The sequence below is a fragment of the Choloepus didactylus genome, chromosome 16, assembly GCF_015220235.1.
Source record: "Choloepus didactylus isolate mChoDid1 chromosome 16, mChoDid1.pri, whole genome shotgun sequence".
Classification (NCBI taxonomy): Eukaryota; Metazoa; Chordata; class Mammalia; order Pilosa; family Megalonychidae; genus Choloepus; species Choloepus didactylus.
The window spans coordinates 33,542,714-33,556,324 of record NC_051322.1 but is presented as its reverse complement, the minus strand read 5'-3'; the positions used below and the strand labels follow the sequence as shown (position 1 = coordinate 33,556,324).

Here is a 13,611-nt window from a genome sequence, read left to right as displayed (position 1 = left end):
CCCATCGATGTTTACCAGCAGAATGAGCCTATTAATAAGCCCACAAATTTTCTGCAGACACATGGAAAGGTCTTTAAATTAGATCCTGTTAACTGAATAGCTGATTTAAGTAGTTTTTATAACCGGAGGAAATGTCATCCTCCCTTCTCCCCTTCCCCACAGAGTGATTTTAAGGCCTGAAGATCACCCAGCCCCAGGATCCCAGGCTGCTTCACGGTCCTGCTGGCTGAAAATAGCCGCCTGCCGCCGCTTCCTCTGCAGCTGGAGGGGCTCGCCACTGCATTTCACTCCCCTCTGGGAGCCCTTGGCTGTGTGTGGGGCCAGGCAGGCCACTGCCTTCTCAGTGACATCGGTTTGTGGCTCAGCATGTTCGATTTTAAATATGTCACATACGTTATCTCTAAAGATTAAGTGTCTGCTAATGTCCCCAGCAGGAAAGAACACTTCTCAGACCCTAATGAGTCTTCTGTTTGTGCTTCCAAATGGCCAGTCAAGGTTTTGTTGTTGTTCTTAAAAGACAAACAAACAGCAAGGACTTTCTGTTTCCATCAGAGGAATTTTTCTTTGAAACTATTTACTGAACTTGGCACCCCTGGCTTGAAAAGCAGATCTCTGAGCAGTCTCAACACAGCTGCATTTATTAGCGGCCTCTAATGGTCTATCATCAAGACAGCGCTAATAATAATAAAAGCCAATAATTAGCTGGTTGGAAGTATAACTGGGATATAATTTATGAAATTTTTCTCATGGAAAACCACTTGCCCAGTAGGGAAAAACAGCCATGAAGATGCACCCATGTAATATGGGATTCAGGTAATTTGATTGAAATGGGATGATTTCCATGGCTTAACCATGCTTCTCAGCCCCAGGCTAGGGCGTGGTGCCCTTCTACACTCAGGTGTGCAACTGTGGGGCACCCAGGGGAGTTCCCGAGACCGTGTCGGCTGCAAAGACCAGGCCCATCTTGCCTTCCCTTCCGTAGTGACCTGTGCACTCGTTCTTACCTTCCCTTTGTGGATCTCAATATCCAGGGTTTTCCCACAGCCTTGATTGGGCTAATTGGGGATCTCTGCATCTGCTCTCCTTGCGTGTGCCCCAGGTTTTGCACTGAATGTAAGTTTCCTTGTCTGGAACTTAAATTCTAAAACCAGAGTTTTGAAAGGATCAGGGGCTAAGGACAGGTACTCTGAAGACACCTTGGTTATATGTTAAAAGAATAATAATTATGGGCAAATGCTAAATAAATATTTAACTATACTGTGTCTTATCTCTAAGGAAAAAGTATTTAGGTATTAAGTAAGGTGCATAGTTCCTAAAAAAATAAATGTAGATAATTTGGGTTGTCACCACCCACATGCAGAGACAAGTAGTTGAAAGTCATGTTGTCCAAGAAAGGCATGTTTTGTCCTTTTAGCAGGACCTACACAAGTGAAGAGGCAGGAGAATCCCATGATGTGGTCATTTGGATTGTTTGGGTCCTTATAGTGAGCTCTTTCTTGGCAGCAGGGACTTTGGTGCTGGTGGGGGGTGGGGGTGGGGGCTTGGAGGATAGATTTGCACAGAAAACTCCTCCCTTCTGCCCATGAAAGAAAAGCATAGTTTCCGTGTCATTATCTTGCCTCTTATTTGGAGAGAGGTAAACAGATTCAGTGTGGGTCATCTCTTCTTGAACAATTAGATCCGTTTAATGAAAAAGATTATTCTCATTTGTGCCATTTTTATAGGGGTAAATAATGCTGCAGGTAGACACAGCTGGGCTGCAGTTCATCTACCAGTGACACCATCTACTCTTTTCTAGGCACTGCCATCCTTTGGTATCCTTTGAAATACCAGCATTATATTAGTTTACTTCCTTTCCATTACTCCCTATGTGAAAATAATACCAAATTGCTTGTTTTCTCTAACTTGAGCGCCAGGGGCTCTCAGAATGAGGTGGGGAAGGGGGTTAGCGATCAGACGGAACCCGGTCTACAGTCACCCAAGTGGGTGCTGTGAGAGCGAGGGCTTGGCCCCTGGGAGAATCTCACGTCCTCGTCCCTCCATAGGGGAGAGCATGAAGGAAGCCTTCGGATGAAGACCGAGTTGCTGGTGCAGATGGACGGGCTGGCGCGCTCAGAAGACCTCGTGTTTGTCTTAGCAGCTTCTAACCTGCCATGGTAAGAGATCAAGAGTGCAGTTTGAATACCTGTTCAAGAGCCACTAAGTAACAGAGGAAGACTTTCTATTGACCACTTCAGGCAAAGCCTTGTTGTTTGGTCCTAGCCCTGGAAGATTAATTTGAAGGCTTTACTCTTCAAGTCCCCAGTCCTTGCTATCTGTACCGTGAAAGAGAACACAGACCAGGGCTACCCCTGACAGTATTTCAGATGGGCATTTTGAGTTTAAAGCCAAGTTATTTACTGTGTTTCAGTTAAGCAGGGCCTTGGCATAGAACTGTAAAATGCTTAAAATCTCCAGGACTCCAGGAATATTCCAGAAATAATATATTTGGATTTTATCTGTATTAAAATTAAACTTTTCTCAAGTTTAGAGGAAAATCTTTGCTTTAATGTTGTGCAGTAAATAGGAAGCTAAATAATCTCTAATTGAAAATATAATCTACTCTTGGAGTCTTTTATTCAAACCATATCCCAGAGTGGTTTAAGAACAATTCTAGAAGTAGAATTGGGAAATAAAAGATTTTGACTAGAGAAAAACAGTACTTTCTTGGAAAGTATATTTAAAAAATAATCATAATCCCTTTATTGTTCTAAGAACATTTTCACATACTTGATGTCTTTTGAGCCACAGGTGAGGCAGGAGACAGGTGAAGGCAGCAGGTTCTTCCGGTTCTCAGGGGGGACCAAGTTCAAGAGGTTAACTGACCCAGTGTCCACAGCATATTTGCAGCAGAGCTGGGTTGCATGGTCCCCTTCCCCCCACCCCCACTCCGTGAATTTTTTTCCTGCGTTCAAAGATGAACAGAGACGCTCTGTTTTGAGGTGATGCTGCTTACCTGTGCTCAGAGACAAGCAGTCATTTAAAAGAAGTCATGGCATCCATGTGTAATCTGTTACTTGAAATCTATCCCTAATTTCAACCTGACTCCACCTCCCCTCATAAGTGTAAGATGTTCTCTAATGTGCAAAGGTGATCAGCATTTTGCTTTTTGAAGATATAAGTATTTAGCTCTAATATTAAAGTGAAGTCAAATAGAGAACCATTGTTTACATGTGATTGGGGAATCCTTTCAGGGAGGATGCTCAGCGCCTTCATCTACCTGAATCAGGTTTGATTGGAGCTACTTGACTCATCTCACAGGGCTGCTGTGAGGGGGAGGGTATGTGGAAACTGTGAAATGTGTGTGTAAGTGTGGCAAGGCCTGTGTCCCGGGATAGCTGCATATTTTCTAGAGGAACAGAGTACCCTTCACTCCCAGGGAACGGCTGGTCACTTTTTGAGGAGAGTATTGTGCTGCTTCAATTTCCCTAAGGTTTTGGTAAGCCAAAAATAAAATGGTTCAGAGATGCCCAAGCAACCAAGCAAATAAAAATGAAAGTAGCTTAGAAGGACTTTTCCAAAAGAATTGTTTCTTAACATGTCAATTGGCAAACACACATGTGCTTTGGAGCTTAGATTCTTTTATATCACAGATTGCATTGTTACAATTCACCTTGGAACCCATATGGCCTAACCCATAGATCCTTTAGCACTGCTACAATTTTAAATACTTTTTATTATGAAAAATTCTAGACAAACACTAAAGAAGAGAGGAAAGCCCCCATCTCCTAGTTTCAATAACTACAATGCGGTCGCAGCTAGGGGCGGGCAGCCACGGAACCCTCTGCGCTCAGCGTTGCTTGAGGGGTACCGGCGGCGGCTCTTCCCGGAGGCGAAGGTGAGGCGGGGGACTTGGCCGAGTCCCCGGCGGAGGCGTGCAAGGTGTGGAGGGCGGCGAGAGAGGGACGCGAGACACTCTCTTTTCAACGTCGTAGAACAAAAAGCCTTTATTCAGGGGTGAGCACAAGTTATATAGGGTGGCATAGAGGGCGGGGTTGGTGTTAGGGGTGTGGGGTCCTTACATGGCAATGCTGAGGGGATAAAGGCTAGGATTGGTTCTGAGAGGGCGCGGAGGTCGTTTGAAAAGGGCGGGAGTTGCTCTGGCAACGGTGTATGCACACTGGCGGTGGCGGGAGTTGCTCTGGCAACGGGGAGTGTGCGGGCAAGATAAGGGGGGCGGTTTTCTCCGGCAAGCTTCCTCTAACGGTTGTATTTTGGGTGAGGGAGATGGGGCCTGTAGCCGGCTCCACTTTCTCAGGCCCGGGGGGCTGTGGAGGGTATTACTGCCCATGCCCACTACCCTCCCCAGGGGCTGGCCAGGTTCCCTGGGGGGGGGGGCTGTGGAGGGCGCTACTGCCCATGCCCATCGCCTCCCCCAGGGGCTGACCAGGTTCCCTGGCCCCGGCCCGCCAAGTTGGAACTCAGCACCAGCAACCCGCACTACAACATGTTACCAATTTATGTCCTCTATTTGGCCCCTGTCCTAGTTTGCTAATGCTGCAGAATGCAAAACACCAGAGATGGATTGGCTTTTATAAAACGGGGATTTATTTCGCTACACAGTTACAGTCTTAAGGCCACAAAGCGTCCAAGGCAACACATCAGCAATCGGGTACCCTCACCGGAGGATGGCCAATGGCCTCCGGAAAACCTCTGTTAGCTAGGAAGGCAGCTGGCATCTGCTCCAAAGCTCCGGCCTCAAAACGGCTTTCTCCCAGGACGTTCCTCTCCAGCAAGCTTGCTTCTCTTCAAAACATCACTCCCAGCTGCACTCTGTTTTCCCTCTTTGAGTCAGCTCATTTATATAGCTCCACCGATCAAGGCCCACCCCGAATGGGTGGGGCCACGCCTCCATGGGAACATCTCATCAAAATTATCACCGACAGCTGGGTGGGGCACACTCCAAGCAAATCCAACCAGCACCAAAACTTCTGCCCCACACAAGACCACAAAGATAATGGCATTTGGGGGACACAATACACTCAAACTGGCACATTCCACCCCCTGGAACCCAAAATGGCATTATCTTTCCAAATACAAAATACATTCATTTATCACAAAAACTTAAATCATTTCAGTAACAAAAGTTAAGTACAAAATCCCATCAAAATAAGTTTAGGCTTGGTCAGTTCTAAGGCATAATTCCCCTCTAGCTGTGGATCTGTGAACCTAGAACAAGTTATGTGCTTCCAATATACAAAGGAGAGACATTCATAGGATAAACATTTCCATTGCCATAAGGAGAAACAGTAAGGAAAACAGGGTTAACAGGAGCAAAACAGTTCCTAAAACCCACAGGACAAAGTCCATTAGATTTCAAAGTCCGAGAGTCACTAACAAAACAACGTTGCATCCTTGGGGCTTGAGAGAGCTGGAGCCTAACCCTTCCCAAGGGCCTTTTCGGCAGCCTTTTCCTCTCCAAACGCTTAGGTGAGTGCTTCAACATTTCCACACATTGGGGAGACCACCTTCTCGGCCCCACCCTCCTCAAACATCGGGGCAGCTCCCGGATTCCCTTCCATCTCCGGGTCACATGCTCAACCCCTTCAGAACAGTGTGGTGGCAGCCAGGCTCTCCCCAATTCCCTGGAAATGTGCTCCACCCTCTTTGGGACCTGAGGTGGCAAAACTCTTCCAGAGCATCGAGGCGGAATGCCCGCCCTCGACCTCCAGGGCAAACTCACCCTTTCCATGCATGTGGGCTGCTCTGCTCTCCCAGCCCGAGACCTCCTGACGCCAGACCTCAACCTCCATGGCTCTGTCTTTGAAGAGATTTTTCCTTTAATTTTTTCCTTGTCTGTTTCCTCCAGTCCAGACCGGCAATGGCTCTGTCTATAAAGCTCTCGCAAAAATTCTGTTGGCTTTGCATGAAGCACACAGGGGTCAAAGCCATTAGACAACAGGACTTTCCACAAATCCTTTCTGCTTAACTCCTTTTCCAATCTTGGCTTGTACTGAAATGGCGGCTGGGTTCCATGTTTGATTATATCCTCATGTTGGGCTGTAGCTTCTGGGATTCCACCCCCTGGAAGCATGTAATTTTCCAAGCCATCAACTTCTGGTTTCTTTGAACCCAAGAGTTCAGTTCTAAGTTTATCTCTCTCTGCTCGCATTTTACTATAAGCTGCAAGGAGAAGCCAGGATATGTCCTCCACACGTAGTCTGGAAATCTCCTCAGCTAAGTATTCCAGGTTGTTGCTTCCAGATTCTTCCTTCCATCTGACACCAGGACTCAATTTTGCCAAATTTTGTGCCACTTTAAAACAACGATCACCTTTCTTCCAGTTTGCAACAACACATTCATCATTTCTGCTCAAGTCCTCATCAGAAGTGTCTTTAGAGTCCATATTTCCACAAACAGTCTCTTTAAAGCAGTTTTGGCCTTTTCTATCAAGCTCCTCACAACTCTTCCAGAAACTCCCCATTATCCATTTAAAAAGCCGTTCCAACATGTTTGGTATTTGCAAACTCAGCAGCAAAAGCACCCCACTTCTCTGGTACCAAAATCTGTCCTAATTTGCTAATGCTGCAGAATGCAAAACACCAGAGATGGATTGGCTTTTATAAAACAGGGATTTATTTCGCTACACAGTTACAGTCTTAAGGCCACAAAGCGTCCAAGGCAACACATCAGCAATCAGGTACCCTCACCGGAGGATGGCCAATGGCCTCCGGAAAACCTCTGTTAGCTAGGAAGGCAGCTGGCATCTGCTCCAAAGCTCCGGCCTCAAAACGGCTTTCTCCCAGGACGTTCCTCTCCAGCAAGCTTGCTTCTCTTCAAAACATCACTCCCAGCTGCACTCTCTTCCCCCCCGAGTCAGCTCATTTATATAGCTCCACCGATAAGGGCCCACCTTGAATGGGCGGGGCCACGCCTCCATGGGAACATCTCATCAGAATCATTGCCCACAGCTGGGTGGAGCACATTCCAAGCAAATCCAACCATCACCAAAACTTCTGCCCCACACAAGACTACAAAGATAATGGCATTTGGGGGACACAATACACTCAAACTGGCACAGCCCCCCTTTTATTTTTTGCTGCAATGTCTTAAAGCATATTCCAGATTACCACATAATTTCTCACATATATGCCTCAGTATAATACATCTAAAAAAAGAGGACATTTTTAAAAACTACCCCAATGCCATTATCACCAATAAAATTAACAGTAATTCCTTAATATCATCTAATACTTGGTTCATATTCAGATTTCCTGTATCTTACAACTGATTTATGGAATTGGTATCCAGATTAGGTTTGCACATTGTACTTGGTTGTTCTCTAAAGTCTCTTAATCTAGAACAGACTCCCTCCTATTTTTGTTCCACTTGCCATTGACTTATTGAAAAAGTCAAGGAGGTTGTCCTGTAGAATGTCTAAATGTTCTGGATTTGGCTCATTGTATCCTGTTGGTAGGATTTAGCTTGTTTTTCTAACCCCTATAAGATTCTAGATTAAAAGTTAGATTGGTTAGATTCAGAATCTCTCTCTCTTTCAATCTCAATCTCTCTCTCTCTCTCTCTCTCTCTCTCTCTCTCTGTATATATATATATATATATGTGTATATATATATATATATATGTGTGTGTATATATATATATATATATATAATTTTTGTGTATACGTGGCAAAAGCACTTCATTGTTGATGCCAAGGTTTATCAGAGGGTTTAGGTGTGTCAGCCTGGTCCCACCACTGTAAAATTCCCTTCAGTAGCTTTAGCATTCATTGATGATCTTTGCCTGAATCAGTTATTTCACTAGGGGTGCAATTCTATCATACCTTCTGATTGATAGTTGGCATTATTCTCTATAACAGAACTTTCCTACATCTAATAAGGCTATTTGGTTTCCCTGAAATATAGTTCATACCAGAAAAGCAGGATTCTTTCTCTTTCATTTTTGAAGTTGTGGGTTGCTGCCCTCACAACCTCCCGTGGTGACCAACGAGTCAGTCTGTGGCTCTCTCTTCTCTGTATCAGTGTGACCTTGGGGCTTGTTTGGTAAAACCCCATTAGTGTTTTTTTTTTTTTTAAGCAGCTTTATTCAGATATAACTCCATACCATACAATTTATCCATATAAAGTTTACAATTCAATCTTTTTAGTGTATTCACAGTATATATGATTGTCATCATAAGCAATTTTAGAACATTTTCATCACCCTCAAAAAGAAACCACATGCCTATTATCAATCACCCCCAATTTCTCTTCCCCACCTACAGTACTAGACAATCACTGATCCCCTTTCTGGTTTTATAGATTTGCCTATTCTGGACATTTCATATATATATAGAATCATGCAATAAATAACCTTTTATGTCTGGCTGCTTTCACTTAGCATAATGTTTTTTTTTGTTTGTTTGTTTTTTTTTTTGTTTTTTTGTTTTTTTTTTATATTGGTAAACTTTCTAACCATTTATTTGAAGTTAAAATAATGATAGTTTTCCTTCCTCCCCTTCTATCTTTTTTTTTTTTCAAACATCATTTTTTTTTTTTATCATCATTTTATTGAGATATATTCACATACCACGCAGTCATACAAAACAAATTGTACTTTCGATTGTTTACAGTACCATTACATAGTTGTACATTCATCACCTAAATCAATCCCTGACACCTTCATTAGCACAGACACAAAAATAACAAGAATAATAATTAGAGTGAAAAAGAGCAATTGAAGTAAAAAAGAACACTAGGTACCTTTGTCTGTTTGTTTGCTTCCCCTACTTTTCTACACATCGATCCATAAACTAGACAAAGTGGAGTTTGGTCCTTATGGCATTCCCAATCCCACTGTCACCCCTCATAAGCTACATTTTTATACAACTGTCTTCGAGATTCATGGGTTCTGTGTTGTAGTTTAATAGTTTCAGGTATCCACCACCAGCTACCCCAATTCTTTAGAACCTAAAAAAGGTTGTCTAAAGTGTGCGTAAGAGTGCCCACCAGAGTGATCTCTCGGCTCGTTTTGGAATCTCTCTGCCACTGAAGCTTATTTCATTTCCTTTCACATCCCCCTTTTGGTCAAGAAGATGTTCTCCATCCCACGATCCCGGGTCTACATTCCTCCCCGGGAGTCATATTCCACGTTGCCAGGGACATTCACTTCCCTGGGTGTCTGATCCCACGTAGGGGGGAGGGCAGTGATTTCACCTTTCAAGTTGGCTTAGCCAGAGAGAGAGGGCCACATCTGAGCAACAAAGAGGCATTCAGGAGGAGACTCTTAGGCACAAATACAGGGAGGCCTAGCCTCTCCTTTGCAGCAACCGTCTTCCCAAGGGTAAAACTTATGGTAGAGGGCTCAACCCATCAAACCACCAGTCCCCTATGTCTGTGGTCATGTTAGCAACCATGGAGGTGGGGTAGGCGAATACCCCTGCATTCTCCACAGGCTCCTCAAGGGGGCACTACATCTTTTTTTTTTTTTTTCCTTATTTGTCTTTTTTCTTTTCTTTTTTTTTTTTTTTTAACTTTCCCTTCTTTTTTTTTTTTTTTTTTTTTTTCCCAGTGTATTTTTTTTTCTTTTTTTTTTTTTTAAATCATCATTTTATTGAGATATATTCACATACCACGCAGTCATACAAAACAAATTGTACTTTCGATTGTTTACAGTACCATTACATAGTTGTACATTCATCACCTAAATCAATCCCTGACACCTTCATTAGCACACACACAAAAATAACAAGAATAATAATTAGAGTGAAAAAGAGCAATTGAAGTAAAAAAGAACACTGGGTACCTTTGTCTGTTTGTTTCCTTCCCCTACTTTTCTACACATCCATCCATAAACTAGACAAAGTGGTGTTTGGTCCTTATGGCTTTCCCAATCCCATTGTCACCCCTCATAAGCTACATTTTTATACAACTGTCTTCGAGATTCATGGGTTCTGGGTTGTAGTTTGATAGTTTCAGGTATCCACCACCAGCTACCCCAATTCTTTAGAACCTAAAAAGGGTTGTCTAAAGTGTGCATAAGAGTGCCCACCAGAGTGACCTCTCGGCTCCTTTTGGAATCTCTCTGCCACTGAAGCTTATTTCATTTCCTTTCACATCCCCCTTTTGGTCAAGAAGATGTTCTCCGTCCCACGATGCCGGGTCTACATTCCTCCCTGGGAGTCATATTCCACGTTGCCAGGGAGATTCACTTCCCTGGGTGTCTGATCCCACGTAGGGGGGAGGGCAGTGATTTCACCTTTCAAGTTGGCTTAGCCAGAGAGAGAGGGCCACATCTGAGCAACAAAGAGGCATTCAGGAGGAGACTCTTAGGCACAAATACAGGGAGGCCTAGCCTCTCCTTTGCAGCAACCGTCTTCCCAAGGGTAAAGCTTATGGTAGAGGGCTCAACCCATCAAACCACCAGTCCCCTATGTCTGTGGTCATGCCAGCAACCATGGAGGTGGGGTAGGCGAACACCCCTGCATTCTCCACAGGCTCCTCAAGGGGGCACCACATCTTTTTTTTTTTTTTTTTTCCCCTTGTTTGTCTTTTTTCTTTTTTTTTTTTTTTTTTTTTTTTTTTTTTTAACTTTCCCTTCTTTTTTCAAATCACCTGTATGAAAAAAAAGTTAAAAAGAAAACAAACATACAATAAAAGAGCATTTCAAAGAGACCATAGCAAGGGAGTAAGAAAAAGACAACTAACCTAAGATAACTGCTTAACTTCCAACATGTTCCTACTTTACCCCAAGAAAGTTACATAATATAGCAACATTTCAGTGAACTTGTTCCTACTACAACCATCAGAAATTAACAGACCATAGTCATTTCTGGGCATCCCCAGAACGTTAAATAGCTTATCTGTTCTTCCTGGATTATTGTTCCCCCTTCCTTAATTGCTCTCTACTGCTAGTTCCCCTACATTCTACATTATAAACCATTTGTTTTACATTTTTCAAAGTTCACATTAGTGGTAGCATATAATATTTCTCTTTTTGTGCCTGGCTTATTTCGCTCAGCATTATGTCTTCAAGGTTCATCCATGTTGTCATATGTTTCACCAGATCGTTCCTTCTTACTGCCGCGTAGTATTCCATCGTGTGTATATACCACATTTTATTTATCCACTCATCTGTTGAAGGACATTTGGGTTGTTTCCATCTCTTGGCAATTGTGAATAATGCTGCTATGAACATTGGCGTGCAGATATCTGTTCGTGTCACTGCTTTCCGATCTTCCGGGTATATACCGAGGAGTGCAATCGCTGGATCGAATGGTAGCTCTATATCTAGTTTTCTAAGGAACTGCCAGACTGACTTCCAGAGTGGCTGAACCATTATACAGTCCCACCAACAATGAATAAGAGTTCCAATTTCTCCACATCCCCTCCAGCATTTGTAGTTTCCTGTTTGTTTAATGGCAGCCATTCTAACCGGTGTTAGATGGTATCTCATTGTGGTCTTAATTTGCATCTCTCTAATAGCTAGTGAAGCTGAACATTTTTTCATGTGTTTCTTGGTCATTTGTATTTCCTCTTCAGAGAACTGTCTTTTCATATCTTTTGCCCATTTTATAATTGGGCTGTCTGTACTATTGTCATTGAGTTGTAGGATTTCTTTGTATATGCAAGATATCAGTCTTTTGTCAGATACATGGTTTCCAAAAATTTTTTCCCATTGAGTTGGCTGCCTCTTTACCTTTTGAGAAATTCCTTTGAGGTGCAGAAACTTCTAAGCTTGAGGAGTTCCCATTTATCTATTTTCTCTTTTGTTGCTTGTGCTTTGGGTGTAAAGTCTAGGAAGTGGCCTCCTAATACAAGGTCTTGAAGATGTTTTCCTACATTATCTTCTAGGAGTTTTATGGTACTTTCTTTTATATTGAGATCTTTGGTCCATTTTGAGTTAATTTTTGTGTAGGGGGTGAGGTAGGGGTCCTCTTTCATTCTTTTGGATATGGATATCCAACTCTCCCAGCCCCATTTGTTGAAAAGACCATTATGGCTCAGTTCGGTGACTTTGGGGGCCTTATCAAAGATCAGTCGGCCATAGATCTGAGGGTCTATCTCTGAATTCTCAATTCGATTCCATTGATCTATATGTCTATCTTTGTGCCAGTACCATGCTGTCTTGGCAACTGTGGCTTTATAATAAGCTTCAAAGTCAGGGAGTGTAAGTCCTCCCACTTCGTTTTTCTTTTTTAGAGTGTCTTTAGCAATTCGAGGCATCTTCCCTTTCCAAATAAATTTGATAACTAGCTTTTCCAAGTCTGCAAAGTAGGTTGTTGGAATTTTGATTGGGATTGCATTGAATCTGTAGATGAGTTTGGGTAGAATTGACATCTTAATGACATTTAGCCTTCCTATCCATGAACATGGAATATTTTTCCATCTTTTAAGGTCCCCTTCTATTTCTTTTAGTAGAGTTATGTAGTTTTCTTTGTATAGGTCTTTTACATCTTTGGTTAAGTTGATTCCTAGGTACTTGATTTTTTTAGTTGCTATTGAAAATGGTATCTTTTTCTTGAGTGTCTCTTCAGTTTGTTCATTTCTAGCATATAGAAACATTACTGACTTATGTGCATTAATCTTGTATCCCGCTACTTTGCTAAATTTGTTTATTAGCTCTAGTAGGTGTATCGTTGATTTCTCAGGGTTTTCTAGATATGAGATCATATCATCTGCAAACAATGACAGTTTTACTTCTTCTTTTCCAATTTGGATGCCTTTTATTTCTTTGTCTTGCCGGATTGCCCTGGCTAGCACTTCCAGCACAATGTTGAATAACAGTGGTGACAGCGGGCATCCTTGTCTTGTTCCTGATCTTAGAGGGAAGGCTTTCAGTCTCTCACCATTGAGTACTATGCTGGCTGTGGGTTTTTCATATATGCTCTTTATCATGTTGAGGAAGTTTCCTTCAATTCCTACCTTTTGAAGTGTTTTTATCAAAAAGGGATGTTGGATTTTGTCAAATGCTTTTTCAGCATCTATTGAGATGATCAATTGATTTTTCCCTTTCGAGTTTTTAATGTGTTGTAATACATTGATTGTTTTTCTGATGTTGAACCATCCTTGCATGCCTGGAATGAACCCCACTTGGTCATGGTGTATGATTTTTTTAATGTGTCTTTGGATTCGATTTGCAAGTATTTTGTTGAGGATTTTTGCATCTATATTCATTAGGGAGATTGGCCGGTAGTTTTCCTTTTTTGTAGCATCTTTGCCTGGTTTTGGTATTAGATTGATGTTAGCTTCATAAAATGAGTTAGGTAGTGTTCCATTTTTTTCAATGTTTTGAAAGAGTTTGAGTAAGATTGGTGTCAGTTCTTTCTGGAAAGTTTGGTAGAATTCCCCTGTGAAGCCATCTGGCCCTGGGCATTTATTTGTGGGAAGATTTTTGATGACTGATTGGATCTCTTTGCTTGTGATGGGTTGGTTGAGGTCTTCTATTTCTTCTCTGGTCAGTCTAGGTTGTTCATATGTTTCCAGGAAATTGTCCATTACTTCTACATTATCCAGTTTGTTGCCATACAGTTGTTCATAATATCCTCTTATAATTTTTTTAATTTCTTCAGGATCTGCAGTTATGTCACCTTTTTCATTCATTATTTTGTTTATATGGGTCTTCTCTCTTTTT

At 42.3% G+C, this 13,611-nt stretch overlaps 1 protein-coding gene across 10 annotated transcripts in view; it reads left to right on the top strand.

The window, feature by feature from the left end:
* Nucleotides 1-13,611, top strand: part of KATNAL2 (katanin catalytic subunit A1 like 2) — a 129,405-nt gene that overhangs the window by 83,822 nt on the left and 31,972 nt on the right. For 9 of the 10 annotated variants that reach the window (XM_037805950.1, XM_037805952.1, XM_037805951.1 and 6 more), the window contains one exon: nucleotides 2,046-2,156. In XM_037805950.1, the coding sequence (XP_037661878.1) occupies nucleotides 2,046-2,156 (111 nt within the window). Of the gene's footprint in view, nucleotides 1-2,045; nucleotides 2,157-3,732; nucleotides 3,808-13,611 lie in introns of those variants that run through there. The other variant, XM_037805959.1, reaches the window with a different exon arrangement.